Source organism: Pimephales promelas, chromosome 12 (assembly GCF_988280905.1).
Source record: "Pimephales promelas chromosome 12, fPimPro1.hap1.1, whole genome shotgun sequence".
Taxonomy (NCBI): domain Eukaryota; kingdom Metazoa; phylum Chordata; class Actinopteri; order Cypriniformes; family Leuciscidae; genus Pimephales; species Pimephales promelas.
In genome coordinates, this window is record NC_142780.1 from 34,746,590 (window position 1) to 34,770,072 (window position 23,483).

Here is a 23,483-nt window from a genome sequence, read left to right on the forward strand (position 1 = left end):
TTTTCCTCCGCTTTAATCTACACAACCGGAAATGGACGAGCATCCTTACGTCAAATGCGGAATTTATGCGTGCATATAGCCCATTCAAATTCAAACGCGCGGGAGAGCGAGCGGAGGTCAGCCATGCCCTGAAGACCAAAACAAACGTTAACAGTCAGAATACAGATATTCATCGTCACAAGTTTCAAGATGTTATGGTGACTATATTGAGCACTGAAATTGAAACTGAAGTTTTACTTTAGGACCTGGTATAAAGTTTAAAGGGTATTTTGTGGAATCGCGAGATCATGCAATCATTGGTTTCTACTGGTTACCACATTATCTAGTAGCCAGCCGAGCCAATAGTTTATTTTCCTCATGTCATATGTCTAAAATACCGTTTGATAGACTTCTGCGAGACTTCTAATGACTTCTAATGAATGTGATATTCGCAGTGTTCTAGTTTGCAGTTGGCGTCTGCCTGTTTTCGGGTCTTAGTGCCTAATCGGTGAAAATCCAGTTTGTTTTTACGTCTATGTGATGTATTTAATATGCTTTAAGACAAATCTTGTAAATTCATAAGTCGATTCATAAGTATTTTCTGCTTAAAACTGCAGCCAAAGATGACAGTCTCAGGTTTGAAATCGCTGGTGTTGACGTCACAAACGACCTTGTAACTAATCAGATCAACGTGTGATCGTCAACGAGTGGATCTCAAAAATGAGTGAGTGGAGGCGGGGCTCATTTGCATATTCATAGAATGTATACTTAATGAGGCAAGGGTGCACCCTGCTAAACTGACACCCTTCTAAACGCTTTGGTCTGTGTAAAGGCTAGGCGGCATGACTGGTAAGATGTTAAAGATAGAAATAGATTGGTTTGAGACCTTTTACACCTTTAAAATAAAGTTGCAGATCTTGTTAACTCATGTCTGCAAAGTTGGAAACAAACATATTAGAGGTGCATCACATAATCATATCTGATGGAAAATACACCCACTCGAACTTACAGAACAGAAGGGACACCAAAGATCTTGCATTTGAAAATAATCAATGATTTTAGAGCTTAAATAAATAAATACAATCAAACATATTAGAGCATCCTCATAACATCTGTTCTATCACTTGCCAAATGAGATGCAGGGGAACTTTGTAATTAATGTTAAATTTTATTTTTATTTGCAGGTTTTTAACAGCTTTTGAAAGCGTTCTTCACCTCAATATCCTCTTGCAGAAAACTTCTTGAATGTATTTATTGTTTTTACTTATTTAAAATAAGGTATTTTGTTAGACTACTGTGAAATACTGACAAACACTTTAAACGTCATGATTAAATGCACTAAATAATGTGTGAATTTCTGTATTTTTCTTTAGGTGCACAAGTGATGCACTGAGTTGAACTGCTTACTGTGCGTTATTTTATCTAACCAATGCCATTTTATTGCAACGCATGTTGTGACTTTTGTTTGTTGTGTGATAATGTCCCAGAAAGATCCGTGGAAAAAGCGAAACTCGAGCTTATCCTCCTTGCGCGTGTGTTTGAGCAGTAACCTTGGTAACCGCGAACGCCTCAACATCGCGTCGTCTCATTGGTTGCTGTGTGTGTCTTCACATTCCTGATTCGAGCTTCTGTGTGTTGTCTACATACTTAGAGAAATATATGACGACCTTCAGCTATGCGATTAAACTAACGTTAATATTCCTGATCCACACAGGTGAGAAAATACATCCAGTATGATATAAAACCGTTAAATTTCGTTCAGTCAGTCACTTTTGACACCTGAGTCACACTTTATCTGGGCCTAATGTCTGAATGTTTAGGCTTTCGATAAATTACAAACGCAACTGGAATTTATTTTGAATAAAGATAGCATATGGACCCTTTTCAAGTTGAATATACTTTTAAAATAGCTTAGAAGTTTTATGTCTTTGAAATGATAAAAGCGAGCGACAGAAATTGTGTTTGAAAACGTCAGACTGATGACGCGTTTTAACGGTCATCAGTATCGCAAATCCTGCAAAGTTTTTTTTATAGGTTTTTTTTAAGTGAATTAATTACACTATACTTAATATTATATTACATTTGTATCAAATTACCAAAAAATTGTTAATGCTGCTGTGGTAGTGACGGTAAAATTGACTTCTTTCTCTCTGACTGCCTTTTTACACCATAGACTGTAAAAAGCTTTAGACTAAATCTCTATTTTTTTTTTTTTTACTCTTTTTGAGAGCTATAAACACTATTGTGGAGTTTCTTTTGCTATTTGAACAAATGGGAACACAAAAATGTATATTTAATGTATTTAATTGATTTGAAGTTTGCTAGAGGACACTTAAAATGGCCTTTAAAAAATGTTACTGTAGTATTTCTCATACTTTCCTATGGGCTGCAGACATGAGAGTTATCAAGATTGTGCCAACATGCCTCTCCAAGACAGAAAGTCTAGAGGACCAAACAGATCACATCCAAATCCTAAAGACAAGTAAGCCATCACCAAAACTTTTACTATAATTTAGTTTTTCTGCTGATTTATAAATGTCTTTTAAAAATATTTTTAGGGAGCTTCTTGATCTCAAGAGACTTTTATCATTGATCACAGCTCCAATTTACAAACAGGTAACATTTAAATTTTTACCTAGAGAATCAATGTCCAACTATTTGCCAATGAAAATCAGAATGTAATTGCAATTTGATTCTCAGTTAAATTCTGAATTGATGTGAGTTTAGTTTCTCAGTATCATCTCTGCTCCCCATCTCAGGTTTCATCTTTGAGTCAATCCAAGGGAAGGAAGTCCTCTCAGAACTCCTCTAATGTTCCTGACCACCGGAAAAACGGCACAAACAATGAAGCATCTGAGCTGGATAACTTTAGGTTCACAGTTTCCCATGTTAATTGGCCATTTTGCTCTTATTCAGTTGCATTTTGTAACCAATTTTCATGTCTTCACCAGTGTGATTTACAGAAAGCAGAGATGTTTTAGCGACCATCCACATCACACACTGTTCCTGGACATCTTCACTGCTTTGATCAATAACAGACTCGGTTGTAGGTCTGTATTCATTGGTCTGGTATGATGCTGCGAATGTATACCAGCTAGTGTGGTTATGGATTATAGACTAGTCTTATTTGTTTTCAGCAACTGGCTGGAAAAGTCGTCCTCAGACAGTGTTTTAAGAGTTCTGAACTGTTTGAGATTGTTGATCAGGGATCCTCTTCACCAGGTGAGATCTAAAATTTTTGTTTAATATAAATATGTATTCGAGTCATTCCGTGTCAACTCAACCAGAGGTCTCTGAATGGCTACATTTTTTTATTTAGATTTTTTTTTTCTTTGCAATTGTTTATGGTGGGAGACAAGATATATTTCTAGTTTCAACATTATATTTAAATATATTACTTATTCTTTTGACATTCCCCTTCAAATTTAATAAGCATCAGCTGTGTGCAAAGTGTGACTCACATTCTGTTTTTTTTACCATTGAAAATGTTTAAAATTCAACAATTTCAAAATGGACCAACATTGAGATACCCATATCTATGGAATTGAACCATATAGGGCCTTGAAAATAAAGATATTAAAAGAAAATTTTGTTAATAACCAGATGCTAAAATTATATTGAGATATATTTTTGTGTGGAAAAACAATATCTATGGCACTCAGACAGGTATGTTCAATGCAATAGTTTTGATAGAAAAAAAAAATAGACACATTATTTGTTCTTCAGCTCTTTGAACCAAAAAAGTATTATCTGAATGACCAAAAAAAAAAGAAAAATATTTTTAATTTAACAATTTACTTTTAAGGCAATTTTGAGATCCCAATATCTCTGGAATTAGTATTCAGACAAGTCTCATGATTAAATGGTATATATTAGTTTCTAAAAAAAGATCTGATAAGTATAAGTATAAGATCCTCTTGTTTGTTAACATTCTTAAGTCTGAATCAGGTTTTAATTGGTTAAAAATTTATTGCATCCTTAATATTTACATCTGAGTACTAGAGCCTGTGCCAATCACAACACACTGAGCCAGCTAACCAAAAATATGTAAAGAATAATGCATTTTTTGGAAATGAAAGCATATTATAATACCCCCCCCCCCCAAAAAAAAAAAAAATGAATAAAAATAAACCAAGACATTGTAAAAAGGCATAATAGGGCATTTTCATGTAATTTGGCTTCCAACCTCTGATGAAAATTGTCATTTTGATCTCCCTCTACAAAATAGTGGATTCCTTAGTAAATATTCATCCATGAAAATTAATATTTTGGCTTTCATCTTTAGTTATGTTTGTCTTTCTTCAAAAAAATAAAAAAGTTTAGCTGGGGAAGTTTGACATGGAATGACCCTATTATTATTTTATTTTATACATTTTATACATTTATATTATATATAGACTGTGAGACTTATAATATAGCCAGTGCTATTTACACCTGGGTGCAATTTGTAATTTCAAAATAAAAACATGTTGTTCTTTAATTTGCTCTTTGCTGTATATATTTCTGTTTCCTCCTATAGAAAGTCTTCTTTGAACTGCAAGGTGCTGCGCAGCTCGCTAAGGTACAGACTTTCACTCTGTTCAAATGCAGAAATACACAGCAGAATGTGGAAACTGATTGTCTCTCGTTGGATGTTTTTCAGCACATGGAGTCGGTTGCCACTGTGTATCTAGAATGCAGAGAACAGACACTGGAAATTGAGCAGCTGGTTGCAATGACATGTGAGACAGACATGCTACAGTATGTACAGCTTGGAAACGAGCCGCAAGAATAATGATCTGCATGCTAAGCTTGTTTCCCACATCATTTGCTCTGCAGATATGTTTCAGAAGTTGTCTTCTGTTGAGGAACAAAGACAGTGGATTATTCATTGTGGTGCACATAAGGTATGTGTCTCTCAGATATATAGGCATCACGCGTAGTGCTCTTTCTCTGTTTACATCCTATCTTCCTAACTTCAAATCTCTCAAGGTGTCCCTCAAGGCTCTGTTCTAGGACCTCTTCTTTTCAATATTTATGTGTTGCACTCTTAGTCATATTATCTCATTGTTATGCTGATGACCTGTTGCTCTTTCCCTTCACTCATTAAATGCCTGTATTGCTGACATCCAATTCTGGTTCATAATCTGCATAACAACTTTCTGAAATGTAATAATGATAAAACTTAGGTTATTGTCCCCCTTTTTCTTTTCTTTTTTTGCACAGACCTTCGTGAAGCTGCTCTCTACGCGGGACAGTAGTGTAGTATTAGGAGCTCTCCTGGCTCTCACCTCACTTGCTGAAAGGTACTTGTATATTATTAGGAGTGAAAATTACATCAGCACAATGAGATTATTATTTATTTATTATAACCAATAATCCCACTTCTCATTTAGTCAAGAATGCAAAGAGAAGATCGGAGAGCTGTCTGTTGTGGAGCATATACTAGTTGTATTACAAGAATATGACATGTTATCGAAAAGGTAAGTAGAGGCTCGTTTGACAACTTGTGTTTGTCTGTGTGTGCTGCTGATGTATTTTGTTTGCTGTTTTGATTGCTTGAGGATTCCTGCATTTAATTTGTGACTGTTGATGCTTTTATGTAATTATTGCTATTTGCACATTACTTCTTGCAACTGATTGATTTGATTTTAAACCACAGTTTAATCTTTGGATTTGCAAAAATTGTTATTGGAAATCCATGCAGCTGTAACTTTGATGTTATTTTAAGCGTACTTATGAGAAATGGAAACTCAGAAGTTGCATTTACAAGATGTCATAAAATTCTATTAGTTCCTAGTAGAATCGTAATCCATCCAAATTGCATGTATTAATTTTTTTTCTAAATAATTTTTTTTTCCAGCAAAATGCATTCAACTGATCGAAAGTGACTATTAAGACATTATATTACAAAATATTTACATTTTAAATAAACGCTGTTCATTTGAATTTTCTATTCATCAAAGAATTAAAAAAAGTATTACAGTTTCCACAAAAATATTTGATAATAATTTCTAATAATTCAATAAACATTTGATCGACTTATACTATGGTTACCACACCTTAATTCATCGTTCATATTTTTTTTTCAAGACATTGGTCAGGTTTTTGTCCTTTAAAACGCTCTTGTGTGTCGCACGTCATCCATCCCACACCTCTGTTGCTGATTCCAAAACGTCATATACTTAAAGATGGTAATAAAGGCTTGAGCCATTGATGTGCAGACTAATGTAGTTATTAGAGAAAGAGAGAGAGAGAGAGATTTAGCCTATGTGAATTTCTTAAATCTGTGCGTTTCTCAACATTGCAACGGAAGTGAATCAATCAAAACTTTAGCTGGACAATAACTTTATTCTAGAGCTGCTGTAAAGCCAAAACAATCCCTGTTGCTTTAATTTCCTATTATCACTGTAAAGCTGCTTTGAAACAATCTATGTTGTTAAAGGCATATCAACATGTCATGAACACTACTGAACACTAGGTGGCCGTTACAGAGTTCCATCTTTCGGACATTCAGGCCTAAAAAAAAAAAGTTTGGTTCCGGTTGGTTGTCAGTTGAGGTCATGGGTCGGTAGGGAATTTTTTTTTTTTTTTTTTTTTCAGTGGCAGCAAGGGATGGGTAGGAAATTCAAGGGATAGTTCACAAAATTATTTTTGATATGTTTTAGCTTACCTCAAGGGATAGATGTAGGTGTTTTTGTTTCTGCAGTATTTTCAATTTTGATATTTTTTGGTCAAAACTAAAAATATCAAAGTGAACTATCCCCTCAAGCCTTTTCACGTGCTTGTCCTCCAGACAAGTAAGTAAATCTGTCAATCACTTGTCTGAGTAAAAAGTTGCTTGTCCGGATTTTTTAAATTTATTTATTTTTTATTCTGAAGCAATATTCTCATCAGTGTTCAATCAGCTTTGATATTTAAAAAGGCATATTGTAATATCTGCACCTTTAAGGGCATCTCCTCCACCAATATTATTAAATGCCCTATAGTGTCTTATTATTCTAAATAATTGAATTTATTGATCAAATTTAGGAATTAAAATGAAAGATGAAGCATACTGTTACCCTAGGTAGGGCTGATCAAATTAAATCATTTACAATGAAAAATTACAATTTCATAAAATAATGTTATGAAATTGATTTAAATGTGCAAATAAGAAATATTGGAAAGAATTATACTAGGCTACTTATAAACATAACACTAAACTGCCAATAGGTGGCGGCAGGCGGCCGTATTAATGAGTGAGTTATTGATTCGTTAATTCAAACGATTCGTTCAAACGGTTGATTCATTCAAGAATTGAGACAGATGTTGATGTTTATGAATGGGTCATTGAATCTTTGACTCAACCGATTCGTTCAAAATGCTGAATCATTCAGTAATGAAAACAGGATGAGTTCCTGTGAGATGCGTCGTTGTTCTGCTGTGACTTTTCTTTGGAACTATTTTCGCTGCTGAAATGGAACAAAAACACCCAATATTGCTTATAAACAGTAAGTGACTTAATCTTAACTGTTTATTGAACTGTTGTAGGAAATCAATGTCACTTTTTCAATCGTGATGGTATTCAGGAAAAATAATTGAGGCTGCTTAGTGCTTAACATATGTTAAAATATAAAAACTCCACATTTAGATTTTTTATAGGCAGAGTATGTTGTTAACTGTGTGTGTGTGTGTGTGTGTGTGTGCTCCACTCATGTGTGTAGATTTCTCTGCGCGAGCGTCAACAGCACAAATTTACCATCAGTAATACAGTAGCTGCTGCCTGCTACATTTATTATCCACAATCGATCGCAACTCGCAATAAATGTAATAAAATCAGAATCATTCTCTCGGTTTAGTGATTCCCTAGTTATTTTTTTGTTTGTTATTGATGTTCTAATCAGGCTACTTGTCCGTTGGGGCGAGTAAAATTCTCTTTTACTTGTCCTTCAAAAATCCATTTGTCCCGGAAAAGCGGACAAGTTAGACGGGCTCTAGAGATACGAACCGCGACAGGTTAGAGTGTTTTGGATTGCATAAAATAATGAAAGAAACGAACAAATACATGGCGAAAGAAGTGAGACAGCAGAAGATGGGATTGGGATCATGATTGGAATTTTTGGGATGATTTTTAATAAAACTAGGCGGATGGAGGTATTAGTATGTGGTGTGTACATGCCTATGAATGCATGTATTTGTATGTGTGCGAATATGAATAAAAATATCCTAAATTACAAAAAAAAAAAAGACTTGTATAGTATGTAATATAGTTCAGTTTGACGAACGAAATCTGCCTCGTTTGTTAATAGATTGCTGGAGGACAAGATGCATCTTGCATCGCGTGCTATAAAAAGACGGAGCTGCACAAAAACGTAAATTTATAGTTCGCCTCAAATTTTTTTATTTGTGTATTTATTTAATTTTTGTTATTTCTTCCCCAAGCTCATAAAATAATTTTGGGTCGCACATAAATTGACAGGGTCGGTCGGAAACCGGAAACAAACAATTTTTTTTTTTTACGCCTCATCATATCGCATTGGTTTTCATTTCTTGTCCTCAAAACAGGGCACTAATCTGTTTATTTTTAAGTGTTTGTTGTATTATTTTATACGGAAATTACAATTATTTATAATGATGAGAATAAAGTTAGGGTTAATTAAAATTAAGGAAAATAAATATATTGATCTGAAATATAGCAAATTAATTTTAATTTATTAATTAGTTTAATTAACAAACCAATTATATGAAACTATTATCAGTACACTATAAATAAACTGGTTCTATGCCTTTATTAGTTAATTAAATCTAACCCTTTATTAATATAGCCTACTTTATTATTTAAAACATACAAGGCTTAAGACATTTATAAAAATGCCCTCTATATATCTTTTCACTCCACTGTACTCCACCACAGGCGGCCGCACGTACGCAATTGACAATTGGTTATTGTCATTTCACCATATTTTTGAACAGACAGTGTGTTTACTTGGAAATATTACTGTATATTTTCAATTTTTAATTTATTTTTAATTTATTTTTATATTTTTAAGTTTTAATTTATATTTACATCGTAAGTTTGGTCTGAATTTTAATTTAGAAGTGGTATTAAAAAGTCTTAAAAAGTCTGAAATTAAAATTGTTTATACCTGTAGCCACCCTGTGAAAGTGAATGTGACTTTCAGTGGGCCTTTAATTCCTTTCTCATGGTGTGTTTCTCCATGTGTGTATAATCCCCTCAGGTTGAGTGCGGAGCTGCTGAGGTTGCTTTGCTCTGTGCAGTGCATCAGGGATCAGGTCCGGCAGTGTGACGGGGTGCCGGTACTGCTCAGTCTCCTGCACTCGGAGCACGTGAAGCTGTTGAGGAGCTCAGTCTGGGTGCTCGTGCAGCTGTGCCAGGATCCCGACACCAGCGCTGAGATCCGGGCGTGGGGCGGCGTGCAACAACTCCTGCGCATCTTACACGGGTGGGTCTCAATGCAGTCGGGACACGTTTGGTTGAGCTCAAGCGGCAACCTTCCTGTCTCTCTCTTGAAACCCATATGGAAGTGACTTAAAGGAGAACTCCGGCGAACAATGAACCTTTGATCTAATAAAACATCGGTACCTAGTCAATCGTTCTCTGGGTTTTGTTTTCATGATAATCGAATGTAAAGAGTTTTATCTCTAAAAACTGTTTAGCGTATAATGCTAGTAATGGGGGCATTGACTAAGTAAAAAGAAATCGCTAGTTTATACCACTAACAAGGCTCAAAATAGCCCCACACTAACACAGTAACATAATGAGGCTCCATACATGCAAAACGAAGCATTGAGAACTTTGTAAGTGTACAGAGCCATCTTAAAAAATAGTCTTGATAAGTCAAACCACGAACGTCGTGCTGAGTGATCTGAACTGTATGAAGTTCAACAAACTTCTGAACTGTATGAACGGCGTTCGGGGATCGACTTATCAAGACTATTTTTTAAGATGGCTCCTGTCTGTATACGCGAAGTGAACTGTCTTTATAAAGTATCTTCTTATTAAACGGTCTGTACACTTACAAAGTTCTCAATGCTGCGTTTTGCATGTATGGAGCCTCATTATGTTACTGTGTTAGTGTGCGGCTATTTTGAGCCTTGTTAGTGGTATAAACTAGCGATTTCTTTTTACTTAGTCAATTCCCCCCCATTACTAGCATTATACGCTAAACAGTTTTTAGAGATAAAACTCTTTACATTCGATTATCATGAAAACAAAACCCAGAGAACGATTGACTAGGTACCGATGTTTTATTAGATCAAAGGTTCATTGTTCGTCGGAGTTCTCCTTTAAAGGTGCCATCTACCATAATAAATCAAATCCTACTCCATATTCCATAACAGATGGGGGCAGTATACCTCCAGAAAATGACTTGTGCTCCTACCATCGCGCATGTTATTCAAATCATTTGACATGATAGTAAAAGGTTGGAAGACCGCAGTTTCACGTGGAACATTTGGAGATTTTTAGAGATCAGAGACTCAATGAACTAAACACTAGAGTGAACTAAACTAAACACTATGGATCTCAACACTAAATGATGAAGACCGCCTCATAGATCTCAAAAACAAGCTGGTGCATTTCGACGGTATGGGAAAATAAAAGCTTGGGCAATTATTTGAAGTTTATGGTATTCGTTTTGTTCATATTACACTTTTATTGTTAGTGAATTAATTTGACAGACAGCATTCGCTGATGTTGATCAAGCTAGCGCCGTGAATTCACCGTGAGACACACGCAATTGACACTTAGCAAGCAGGTTAGTTAAGCTCTCAGATTCTGTCAATTATATTACGCAATTCAAAGAATAAATACCGTTTTGGCGCTTGTACATGTTACACTACAGATCCCTAGCGCACGTGAACCGATCGTCTCTACTAGCTGGAAAAAGAACATGAACTCTGTTGAAAGATACAGTATGCTACAACTTACCAAAATGTATTCCTCATGCATAATGTCGACCAATCATTTTTTGAACTCTTCCCTGAACTGAAATGTAGTAGTGGGCTGTATTTCCACACGACTGACATCAGGTTCAAGTACACATACACACACACACACAAGCCGGCGCGAGCGCGACTCACTCGCGTATTGCAGTTTGGCTGGTGCTAACGTTGCCCGTCCGCATACCGCCTCCCATGGCCGGAACTGGTATTACGATACCTGCCGGGCCGGGGCTAGTAATTTAGCATGCTAATTCAGGTTAATATCTCGGCAGCACTATAACTTGTCAGTTTTTTAATGACATCTTTGCACTTATTTCTTCTCATTCTTTTGATGCGTGTAGCTCATTTTTCGTATATTGTTACCTCAATTATTGTATATGGCACCTTTAAACTGCAGTTTAAGAGACAGGCTGCAAAAGACAGTCAATCCCAGAGACCTGCATGTTACAGTAATATACCCAACTTTACAGCAGAAAAAGGCATGTTTACAGCCTGGTGCTAAAAGTAGTTTTGGTCTATATAGCTAATTTTGTCCTTCATGACGACTGTGGGGTTGGTGAGTTTTTTTTTTATAACCACAAATTACCAACCATTACTTTTTAACTTTTTATATATGCAAAACTTTTTTTTTTTTCAGAGAACGAGTGTATGTGTCTGATCGCTCCACCATTGACACACTGTCCAGCGCCAATGCGTCGGGAAGGATTCACAGGCATCATGTGTCAGCGCAGGTGAGCCCTCGAGAGACCGCGGAGAACACCATCAATCTGCAGGCGGGTGAGGATGCACTGGAAAACACACACGTGAATTATTTTGGTCATGCGATAAAATTAAATAATATACAGGCCTTAATAGATCTTTATGGAAGCTTGTTTCTGCCACGGAATAAAAAAATTAAAAAGGTGATTGTGACTTTTTAATTCACAATTATCAGCTCTTTATAACTTGCAATTGTGAGTTTATATCTCAAATCTTGGGGGGGAAATGCAAGAATTAGATGTAAACTCACAAAAAAAGGTCAGAATTGTGAGATTAAAAAGTCACAATTACCCTTTTAAAAAATTTTTATTCCATGGCTGAAACAAACTTCCATAAATCTTAGACTATATAAGAAGGTATAAAATATATGACACCCTAAAATACATGCAGCAAATGATTAAACATCATGTAGACAACATGTCGAACATATTCAGATGTAATGCATCTTGCAATGACAAGCGCATGCATGGAGCTGAGCAAAGTTTTACCATAAAAAAATGAAGAATTGTCAGGTTTGATTTCATAACAAAATACTATAACAAATAAAATGAAATGAATTGCTCTCTCAACTAATGTAAAGTGTTAGTACATTCGGCATTTTCTTAAAGTTTAACAATTAACGAAAGCACTGACTTCTGTTCCCAGCATGCTGTGCAGCAATCACCGAGCTTGTTTTGGATGATACGACAGCAAATAACGTGGTTCAGGTAGTCCACTCGTCTTTCTCTTATTTTTATCTTTATTCTTTATTCTTATCTCATATTTATATACTGTACATGCATCCATTCTGTTTTAGGAGAACGGTGTGTACATAATTGGCAAATTGATTTTGCCACAAAGCTTTAAAGATCCTCTAGCAAAATCTCTACAGGTATGTCAGTCTAATAAACAAACTCACATTTCATATGAAATATACTTTATTGCTATATTAAGGAAGATATATTATCACTATTATGCTTAATAGTAATAATAAATGTATATATAATATATATATAAATATAAAGGCTGCAGAAACTGCTCACTTTAGTTTTTTATGAATGTACAATACAGTATGTAAAGATGGATTATGGTTCTTATGTCCTTAAAGCATCTTTTAATTGCAGCGTTACATTCGCTACTTAAAATGTCCTCCTCTTTTCCCATATGTACGCCTGAAGTGCAGATAATAATGTTGCTCCTTATTTTCTGAAGTGTTATGCTTTCAGGGCCTTACGATTCCTTTTTAGTATGGAACGCAATAGACATCACTTTAAAAGGTATTTTATTTGTAGAAATGTATTTAAATTGACAAACTTTTAGCTACAAGAGGTGCTTTGTTTATTTGAAGAGTTTAGATGCAAACGCCTCCAAATGCCATTTGAAATTTTCTTCTTTAATGATGATTTTTGTCAAACTTGTATAGTTCAGTAATTTCACTTAAATAACAATTAATAGGTAATTATCATTGCCATTTAAGTGAAATCACTGAACTTAAATATACAAGCTTGATAAAAATGATCATTCTAGAAGAAAATTTCAAATGGCACTTTTGCATCTGAACTCTTCATTTATTTATTTATTTTGAGATTTTATTCTAAATGTTTTTTCTCTTTTTTTTTCTAAATGAAATGCTGTTTGTTTGTTCCAGACTGTTTTCTCCAGAGTTGTTTGAGATGTTTATCGATGTTGGGCACTATGTGAGAGACATTACTGCGTATGAACCACTGCAGGAGAAAATCACACTCTTAACGGTAAGAGACTGAAGATGGTGAATTACACTGACACATATGCTTCTCTAAAGCTGTGAAATAAATGGAAACATTTGTGCTAAAATAGTCCAAACTCTCTTATATGTTCTGTCTGACATGTTTATGACTGTGTTTGTGTAGGGGGAGGAGTTAGATGTTCTCAGGGAAAGCATAGAGACGGTGAACCAGAACCGACCTCCTTTGAGAGTGATCAATGGTTATGCGGTTTTGGACCATCTGGGCAGCGGTGCCTTTGGAAGCGTCTTTAAGGTGAAGGTGATCTGTGCTGTTTATTTGTACTCTGTTAGTTAATAGTTAAATTGAGCCATTCACGGGGGTTTTTGCTCCCACACAAAGGTCCGTAAGCAGAGCGGACAGAACGTTTTGGCACTGAAGGAGGTCAACTTTCACAATCCGGCCTTCGGCAAGGACAATCGATCCAGAGACAGCAGCGTTGATAAGATCGTGTCTGAGCTGACCATCATTAAAGAACAGGTGAATAATGCATTCTCAGAACAGGTTTTCCTGCTTTAATGTTGTTTATTTTCTCCATATCCTCCATTGTTGCGGCTCCTCTCTTCCCAGTCTGTCAGTAACGCTCTGTTTAGTTCCTGTCTCTATGAAGCCCCTCCTTCTGAAAAGCACACTGTGCTCTGATTGGTTGGCTGGAGCAGTGTGTTGTGATTGGATGAGTGCTTTGGGTGTGTTTGGGAAATGTCCCGCCCCTCTCCATAACCGCCAGTTTAACACACTACTAACTAACTCAACCAGGCCCCGCCCCCTTTATTCTGCGCATGAATTATTCAAATGAGGGAAGTTCAGAAACACTGACACTGATATAGAAAAGAACTGGAACTTTCCAAAAAAAAACCCTAAACAAATTAGCATAAAAGTAAAATAAACTTCATTTTTAAGTCATTAAAATTAGCTTGCTCTGTAAAAGTGTTTTCATGACAATTAAGCATTCTCAACTTAATTAAAATTGTGTTTATTAAAGGATGATTTGGATTATAGCATTTTTATGTAAATGTAATGTAAATAATGACCCAATTAAAAGAAATTTCATTAGGAAAAATACAACTTCTTGTATTTATCTTTTGACATTAGAGTGAAATATGATCCTGCTATTCTCACAGGAAATGGAAAGCTGTCATTTGTCATTCTTAATCTGTTTCAGATGTGTCATCCAAACATTGTAAAATACTTCAAAACATTTTTAGAAGGTATGTGACATTTAGTATATACAAATTGTATTATACTTATGATATGCATGTAATGATTTTTATTTGTACTACAGGGTCCAAAATTCTGCGTCTCAGACTTTTGGTCCGCAAACTAAGCATATGTGTATTATACAGAATATATAAAATTATTTTAGTGCTGGACAACGATTAATCGCATCCAAAATAAAAGTTTGTGTTTACATAATACATGTGTGTGTACTGCGTATAATTATTTTGTACATATATATATAAATACACTCACACATGCATGTATATATTTAAGAAAAACGTGTTGTTTATAAATAAAATGTTAATATTTATATATAATATTAATTATGTATACAACATATACAGTACATGCACATATTTCTTACATGCATGTGTGTGTATTTATATAAACTGTACAAAATAATTATACGCAGTACACACACATGTATGATATAAACACAAACTTGTATTTTGGATGCGATTAATCATTGACCAGCACTAATTTATGAATATAATTTACTGTTTTTGTCCTGGTCTCAGCTGACAAACTGTACATCGTGATGGAGCTGATAGAAGGAGCTCCGTTGGCTGAACATTTCAGCTCTCTCAAAGAGAAACGGCAGACGTTCACCGAGGAGAGAGTCTGGAACATTTTCATACAGGTGATGAGGAACTCTGAGGAAATATGAAATAAAAATGATCAATTATGTTCATACTGAAACTTTCATAGATCTGTCTGGCTTTGAGATACTTACACAAGGAGAAACGGATCATCCACCGAGATCTTACACCCAACAACATCATGCTGGGAGAGAGAGATAAAGTCACTATAAGTGAGTTGATTTGATCTTTTACCTGTACAGAGCATTATACGGGGAAACACACACACACACACACTGCTGTTCAAAAGTTTGGGATCGGTAAGATTTTTTAAATGTTTTTAAAAGAAGTCTCGTCTGCTCACCAAGGCTGCATTTATTTGATACAAAATACAGTAAAAACAGTAATATAGTGAAATATTATCATGTTTTACTTTTGAATATATAGTAAAGTGTAATTTTTTCCTGTGATCAAAGCTGAATTTCCATCTTCAGAGTCTTCAGAGTCACATGATCCTTCAGAAATCACTCTAATATGATGATCTGATGCTCAGGAAACGTTTCTGAATATTATCAGCTAAACAGTATACATTTCTTTTAAGAATTCTTTGATTAATAGAAAATTCAAAAGAACAGCATTTATTTGAAATAGAATCTTTTGTAACGTTATAAATGTATAAACTGTCACTTTTGATCAATTCAAATAAAGTATAGTGCATAATGTTAGAAAATATTTTTTTATTTACACAACTGTTTTCAACATTGATAATCATGAATGTTTCATGTGACACTGAAGACTGGAGTAATGATGATAAATTCAGCTTTAATCACACGAATAAAGTATATTTTAAAATATATTCAAAAAGAAAACATAATATTTCACTATATTACTGTTTTTTTTGTATCAAATAAATGCAGCCTTAGTGAGCAGAAGAGGCTTCTTTTAAAAACAAAAAAAATCTTACAATCCCAAACTTTTTTTATATATATACACACACACACACCACACACACAAGGAGTGTGTTTGTATTATGTGTAGTCAAGTTGTACACATTATAACCAATCTAATGTATTTTCCAGCTGACTTTGGTCTTGCTAAACAGAAACAGGAGAACAGTAAACTGACGTCAGTGGTCGGGACAATACTTTACTGCTGGTACTGTACTGAATTATTTTGTCTGGAAACTAAAGTATATATATATATATATATATATATACTATATATATATATATATATATATATATAAAAATAAATCTTTTATTTACAGTTCTCAAATACCTGCTATGACCAGGTGAACATTTGTTGGAGTTTGAGGTGAAGCATACTTTCTGTTTTGTGTGTGTGTGTGTGTGTGTTAGTCCTGAGATCGTGAAAAGCGAGCCGTACGGTGAGAAAGCAGATGTTTGGGCCGCGGGATGCGTCCTCTATCAGATGGTCACTCTCACGCCTCCGTTCTACAGCGCAAACATGCTCTCCCTCGCTACCAAGGTGTCGTTTCACCATATAGTGAAGAAATCCATCCGGAAATGCATTGTGAAAGTATTCTGACAAAAGAGCTTTCCGTCAGGTTGTTCAGAACTGATGTTCCTCCATGTTCTTCGTGTGTTTAGATTGTGGAAGCAGTGTATGATCCAGTGGAAGACAAAGCCGTCTCTGAGAGAGTGACGGACATGATTAAATGGTATGATTCCCTTTCAGATCCTCTTACTCTGGACTTGGATAACATTCATTACTACATGTGTTCAAGTCATATATATATATATATATATATATATATGACTTGAACACTCGTCATAATTAAGTAGTCTATTTTTTTTTATCAAAATAGAGTAAAAACATTAAAATTGTGAAATAATATTACAGTTTAAAATAGCTGTTTTCTATGTGAATATATTGTCAAATGTAATGTATTCCTGTGATCAAAGCTGAATTTTCAGCATCATTACTCCAGTCTTCAGTGTCACTTGATCCTTAATTATTATTGTTACTCAGTTAATAATAATAATTATTATATTATAATAAATGTTGAAAACAGTTTTTGCTGCTCCATATTTTTGTGGAAACCATGATAAATTTTTCCAAGATTCTTTAATGAATAAAAAACGTTTATCAAATAACTCTTTTGTTGTACACTTAAAAAAAGAAGATATTAATATATAAAAAAAACATAGTACAAAATTACTGTATTTTATTTAATACAGAATAACAATAAGGTGTTGGAAATTTCATATTTATTTATTTCTACCAAAATGAAGAGTAAAGGTTGAACAAAAGCTGTATTTCACAGAGAATTATGGGAAATAAAGTATGTTTGAACGAGTCTGCTTCTGAAAGCATTAAAGCTACTTAATTCACAATACACAAAATTTTGTTAATTTTCCATTTAGTTTGTAGTTTTCAGATGTTCCACCCTAATATAACTGTTTTCAACACTGATAATAATCATAAATTATTTCTTGAGCATCAAATCATCATAGAATGATTTCATGTGACACTGAAGACTGGAGTAATGATGCTGAAAATTCAGCTTTGATCACAGGAATAAATTACAGTTTAAAATATATTAAAATAGAAAACAGTGATTTTAATTTGTAATAATATTTCACAATATTAATGTTTTTTTGTATTTTTAATCAAATGATTGCAGCCTTGGTGAGTAGAAGAGACCTCTTTTAAAAACAAAAAAATCTTACGATCCCAAACGTTTTTGGCTATACACACACACACACACACAGACAAGGAATGTTCCACTCTTATAGGACTCATTCTTGCTGGCTTTTGATCAGGTGCTTGACTCCAAACGCAGATGTGCGTCCTGACATCATCGAGGTCAGTTCCAGAATTTCTGATATAATGATGAAGTTTGTGGACAGTCTCTGTGCATCCCATAATTCACTGGAGAGAAGGGCGGAGCGAGACCGTAAGAGAGCGCAGAAGTATTTCCTGGAGAGCAACAGGACCAGGATGTGCAACTCACTGCAACAGGTTTGATCTGAGAACTACTGCACATTTCTGTTTATCCGATAATACATAACCCTGTTTTTTCTCTTTTGGAAACGATTCTGGCTGAATATTCTGTGTAATTTGTTTTTGATTCAGAGTGTTGGCCTCAAAGAAGAGGATGGGCAAGATCAGTCACAAACACAGGGCTTTGAAACTTCTACATCTGTTTCAGCAAGTGGAGCAGAACAAAAGCAAAGTCAAGGTGACAGGTTGCATCTAATACCTGAACACATCAGTGCACTGGTTTCTGCTCGAGTACATACTTAGTGCAGTGTCAATGCAAAAGTATATAAATAGGCATAAATAGTCGTCACTTCGAGTTTTACCACAGTAAAGCATATCTATAGCAAATCCCAACTGCTCGATTGCTTGTATCGTCACAAAATGTAAACTACAGTAGTGGCGAAATGTGATGCCCGACCTTGGACAATTCAAAAGGTTTCTGACCCATTCTTGTGACTAAAACAGCATTATATGTGTCAAACAGTGTGTTAGCTTCATGTGTTGAAATTTATGCTCATTTATGCTCTAAATATATTGTAAGAGAGAAACACTTCATTTGGTCAATTTAAAAACACAGTGCTCTTTTCTTATTTAAAATGTGAAGATGTGTCGCAGTGCATTGTGAAGGGTTCTGATGAACTGCTCAGGTGAGATCTATCTATCTATCTATCTATCTATCTATCTATCTATCTATCTATCTATCTATCTATCTATCTATCTATCTATCTATCTATCTATCTATCTATCTATCTATCTATCTATCTATCTATCTATCTATCTATCGTTCTATCTATGTCTGTAGATGGATAGATAAATAGATTGATAGATATACTATCTTTCAAAAGCTTTTCTAATTCTGACATTTATAATGTTGTTGAAATGATTTCTATTTGAAGTAAATGCTGTTTTTGTTTGGCAGTGGGGATTGTCAAAAGTCAAAAGGACGACCAGGTACAAAATCTCAGTTTTGCTTTAATACATATATTGTAAAAGTAACAGTGTTGTCATCTCACAGAAAATCTGGAAATAATAGAGATATAAAATTGTGTCGCTTTTGTTTTTTCCATGTCCACAGGATCGGCAGGAATTTGTTTATCTCAGAGAAAAGTTCGACAAATTGATGATCCCAATCAGAGGCTTCTTGAACTTCTGCACAAGATTATATTCATAACTCAGGTAATCTGGAGTCTGTTTCCAGGCATTTTCCAGAATGTTTCCATCTCTTTTATTACCGTAATATTTTCTGTTTCAGCTCCCACCAGCTCCTCAAAACAGCTTCAAGCAGCGAGCAATCGAACGCTTTAAGAAGCCGCTGTTCTCGTACGGAAGCGATCCCTACAATTTGAAGGTGGAGCTCAATAAGGTACTTCATCAACAACATCATTTTTGTTTATCTTGTCTTGACATTGTTGTGGTTTGTTCCGAGAGCAAAAGTGCACAATAATAGGGGAGTTACTGGAATAAAGTGTAGATTTAGCTGATTTTTGCCTTTATAAAAGATGTACAGAACCACACTTAATGAATGAGGCGTTGAGATAAAACTGTAGTGAACATCACTGTAATGGGGAAAAAGATACAACATCTCCCTCTTGTGGATGTTATAGGAAACTTCAATGGAATTTACAATGGAATTACAGTTTTTCTCAGTCGCTTTGGTACATTTCTTTAATCATCCTCGACGTTTGTAAAACAGCAAGTGCATTTACTCAGAACAGTTTGTACAAATAGCAAAACACTGTGGATCTCTTGCTCAACATCCTTACTTCATCTCTCAAAAGTAAACACACCTTAGTGTGTGTGGGAGTTTGATTGCAAGAGACTGAAATTCACATTTACACGTTTGCTGTTTGTACTGTAATTTGTAGACAAAGCGTGTCATTGCGATACAGAAAGGAAAAGACAGCACTGCATAGCACAAAAAAGGCGAACGTAGAAATGTGAACAGGACATATTTAGGGAAAAAAAGTCTAATGGAAATGTATAGAAAAATGCTTGATTTTGACTTGTTCAACTTGTTTTGTATGTAAAGACTTATGCTATGAACTAATGCCTACATGTTTTGTGGGGTGAGACTATTCAACAGAGACCCACTGTAATACATTTTGATCAACATAAGTGATTGATAATGTAGGAAACAGTATAGAATTGTACATAATCATTTGCAACTTGTTCAAAGAAATGAGAAACTGCTTTTTTGGTCATTTTGAGAGTTTCATTTCTGATCTGAGAAATGTACCAAAGCGACTGAGAAAAAGTGTAGTTTCAGTTGAAAGCTGCTTTTCAGACCTTTCATTTCAACCCGTTCAGGTTCTTCAAGGCAGTCAAGAGCTGGTGGAGATGTCATCAGCCAGCAGAGAGTGGTGGTCCATGATCCAGTCTCTCAGTTCAGACCCATCCACTGCTGAAAACCGTGGAAGTGGAACTCAGATTCTCTCCTTGATTTGATTGTAAAGCATTACAAACTCCACTGAGTTTGTCTTATTTATTTTGTAGGGGAATCCGGTCACTCCAGTCTTCAAGACGGGCTCACCTACGAGGAAATACAGGTAGGATTTAGAAATGTCTTTGCATGAATAATTGTTTTATTATTGTTAACCAGCATGGAATGTTCTTGATAAATCAAATGCTTACTGACATTTGTGCTGTTGTTTTCCCTCCAAAATGATGTCACTGGAGGAGGATGTTATAAAAGAACTGGCTTTTGTTAGTTAAAGTCAGAATGAAAAGAAAGTTTCCCTATTGTGAATGTGACGTGTATCCGAGTCACACGGCTTCTGGAACAAGAACAAATGTGGGCGGGGCTTGATTTTGTCTGTGGGGAATTGATTGGATGGTTGTGGTCTTATGTGAGTGACAGGTTGCTCCGCCCTCGTGCCGATAAACATGTCATCAGAGAAGAGAAGGGGAAATTATTTTGATTAAAGATCACGAGGCACATGAATCATAAACACAGCAATATTCCATAAAATGAACAATTTTTATTTCATGGTTTCATGGCTTTTAAAGGAAAGACAAAATGTAAGGTGATATTGAGGACACAGAAACAGTTGATTATTAATTAAGTGAATATACCACAGAAAACATGCAAACATTTTGGTTATAGAAATAAAAATATATATTTATGAATACAAAAATAAACTAAACTCGAACCAAAGTAGAGAAATGAGTTAAAATTCACCCCTCTCCCACCCCATATTCACTTAATGGTCATTATAGAAACATAACTGATATGATTTCCATGTTTTAAAGGCTGTGACTTTAATATGTGTAGTGTGTTATTAAGTTGTCAGTTGCATGTGTTTCAGAGCATGGTGGAGGACGTGCTGGAGGAGAACGGCTATTACAGGTGATTTTGATCAATTTACAGTGATGGAAGTGCACTAATCAATCCAAAGAATTCTGCACAAATAAAGTTACCACAAAAACAACATTGATAATAATCAGAAATGTTTCTTGAGGGTCAAATCATCATATTAGAGTGATTTCTGAAGGATCATGTGACACTGAAGACTGGAGTAATGATGCTGAAAATTCAGCTTTGATCACAGGAATAAATTACATTTTAAAATATGTTCACATAGAAAACAGTTATATGCAATTGTAATATTTCTTTTATATAATTATTATTGTTTTAGTTTTTTTTTTCCAAATAAATGCAGTCTTGGTGAGCAGAAGAGATTTTTTTTTTTTTTTTTTTTAAATTAAATAAATATTTTTTTACAGCAGATTTAGTTCACAAATAACTCATAGGCATGACCTAAATATGATTTTCATTTACAATAATCAATATTAAAATCTGGCGTATTTAACACGTTTTTTGCACCATTCAAGCTATGGCGATATTGCAGTGCATTTTGACGGGTCATTCAAGATCAAGTTACAACTGAATGAATCGTTCAATTCAACACGTTAATTGGAAAGAATCGACTCGTTCGTGAATCAGACATCACTGAAAGATGTGTTTTATGAAATTAAGTGGAGTATAAAGTAATGATAATGCTTTGCAATGAAGTGAAGTGAAGGGAAAGTAAAAGTTTCCCAAAAGAAAAGTACTCTGATAAAGGACAGATACTCAAAAAAATATCTCTCTCTCTCTCTCTCTCTGTGTGTGTGTGTGTACTGCAGAAGCGAGCTGGATTCAGGAGCAGGAATGAAACGTTCTCAAACACTCAAATCCGCAGCACTTCAGTGATTGACAGCTGTCGTCTCAGGTCAAACGTCACACATGCACAGATGACCTGACCGTTATCACATTATGAATCATGAGCTGATTGTGTGCATCTGAAGAACACGTGTTAACCTGATGTTAGATTGCAATAGTCAATGCACGCACATACAGTAGATGATTTACCTCATTTGAATCTGTGCACTTTAGTGTGTGTGATCTTCCCTACTTTTACTGGTTATTTTGTTGTTGACAAAACATATATATGAATTAAGATACAGTTTAAATATTAAAATTTGTAGTTTATTTTTTCCTAACTAAATGAATTCTAGGCAATTTATTACTCACACTCAGGGCATGTTAAAATAGACAGAGGCACACTTAACAAAATTCAGAAGATTTATATATATATTAGGGCTGTGCAAAAATTAATTGCGATTAATCCAAAATAAAAGTCTGAGTTTACATAATATATTTGTGTGTGCTGTTTATAATTATTTTGTATATATATATATAAATACACACACATGCATGTATATATTAAAGAAAATGTGTTATTCATATATAAAATATTTATATAATATAGATTTTGTATTTATATATATATATATATATATACAGAATTTAAGCGCAAATAATTCTTAAATATATACATGCATGCATAGGTATTTATTTATACAAAATAATTATATACAGTGCACACAAATATATTATGTAAACACAGACTTTTATTTTGGATGCAATTAATTTTTGCACAGCCCTAATATATATATATATATATATATATGTGTGTGTGTGTGTGTGTAGAATTTATTATAACACTGTTTGTCTTTCTATATTATGGATGTTCAGTGCGGCCCAAAAGTCTACATTGAAACTTTAACCCTGCAAATAAAATAAAGTTTAAAACTGAAAAGAAATATTTAGCATTCTGTGCTATTTTTAGTACACTAATCAAATGTAAGAATACTAAATGTGTGATTACAGTTTATATTAAGAGGATGCATTGCATTTTTAGTAGTGGCGTCAGGCTATTGAACCTCAATATTTATTGTTTTTAATAACACTTTACAGTAAGGTATCACTTGTTAACATTAGTTTATGCATCAG

At 34.5% G+C, this 23,483-nt stretch overlaps 1 protein-coding gene and 1 long non-coding RNA gene across 2 annotated transcripts; one reads left to right on the plus strand and one right to left on the minus strand.

Moving 5' to 3' along the window:
- Nucleotides 1-1,590: 1,590 nt before the first annotated feature.
- nek10 (NIMA-related kinase 10) lies at nt 1,591-22,845 on the plus strand. Its single transcript, XM_039688797.2, has 35 exons — nt 1,591-1,693; nt 2,372-2,461; nt 2,538-2,595; nt 2,739-2,851; nt 2,931-3,029; nt 3,117-3,201; nt 4,499-4,540; nt 4,622-4,700; nt 4,798-4,865; nt 5,185-5,264; nt 5,355-5,441; nt 9,180-9,404; nt 11,543-11,682; nt 12,310-12,371; nt 12,461-12,535; nt 12,856-12,920; nt 13,292-13,394; nt 13,533-13,661; nt 13,749-13,886; nt 14,569-14,614; nt 15,143-15,264; nt 15,333-15,435; nt 16,282-16,357; nt 16,561-16,690; nt 16,813-16,883; nt 17,989-18,187; nt 18,302-18,407; nt 18,813-18,855; nt 19,128-19,159; nt 19,284-19,384; nt 19,461-19,571; nt 20,516-20,618; nt 20,702-20,754; nt 21,514-21,554; nt 22,334-22,845. Exons 2-35 carry the CDS (start codon nt 2,400-2,402, stop codon nt 22,398-22,400), a joined length of 3,114 nt encoding a protein of 1,037 aa, XP_039544731.2. The 5' UTR covers nt 1,591-1,693; nt 2,372-2,399; the 3' UTR covers nt 22,401-22,845.
- On the minus strand, nt 19,161-20,988 carry LOC120491160 (uncharacterized). The gene is made up of 2 exons (XR_005625204.2): nt 20,844-20,988; nt 19,161-20,738 (listed from the first exon to the last, which is right to left on the minus strand). It is a non-coding gene; the product is annotated as an uncharacterized LOC120491160 (long non-coding RNA).
- Nucleotides 22,846-23,483: the final 638 nt, after the last annotated feature.

What these genes read in the sequence shown, in the direction of transcription:
- nek10 (XM_039688797.2), top strand. Translation starts at nt 2,400, where the DNA reads ATGCCTCTCCAAGACAGAAAGTCTAGAGGACCAAACAGATCACATCCA. An exon ending in GCAGCTGGTTGCAATGACAT is followed by an intron (nt 4,701 to 4,797) that starts GTGAGACAGACA and finishes TTTGCTCTGCAG; the next exon opens with ATATGTTTCAGAAGTTGTCT. An exon ending in GGTTCTGATGAACTGCTCAG is followed by an intron (nt 18,856 to 19,127) that starts GTGAGATCTATC and finishes TTTGTTTGGCAG; the next exon opens with TGGGGATTGTCAAAAGTCAA.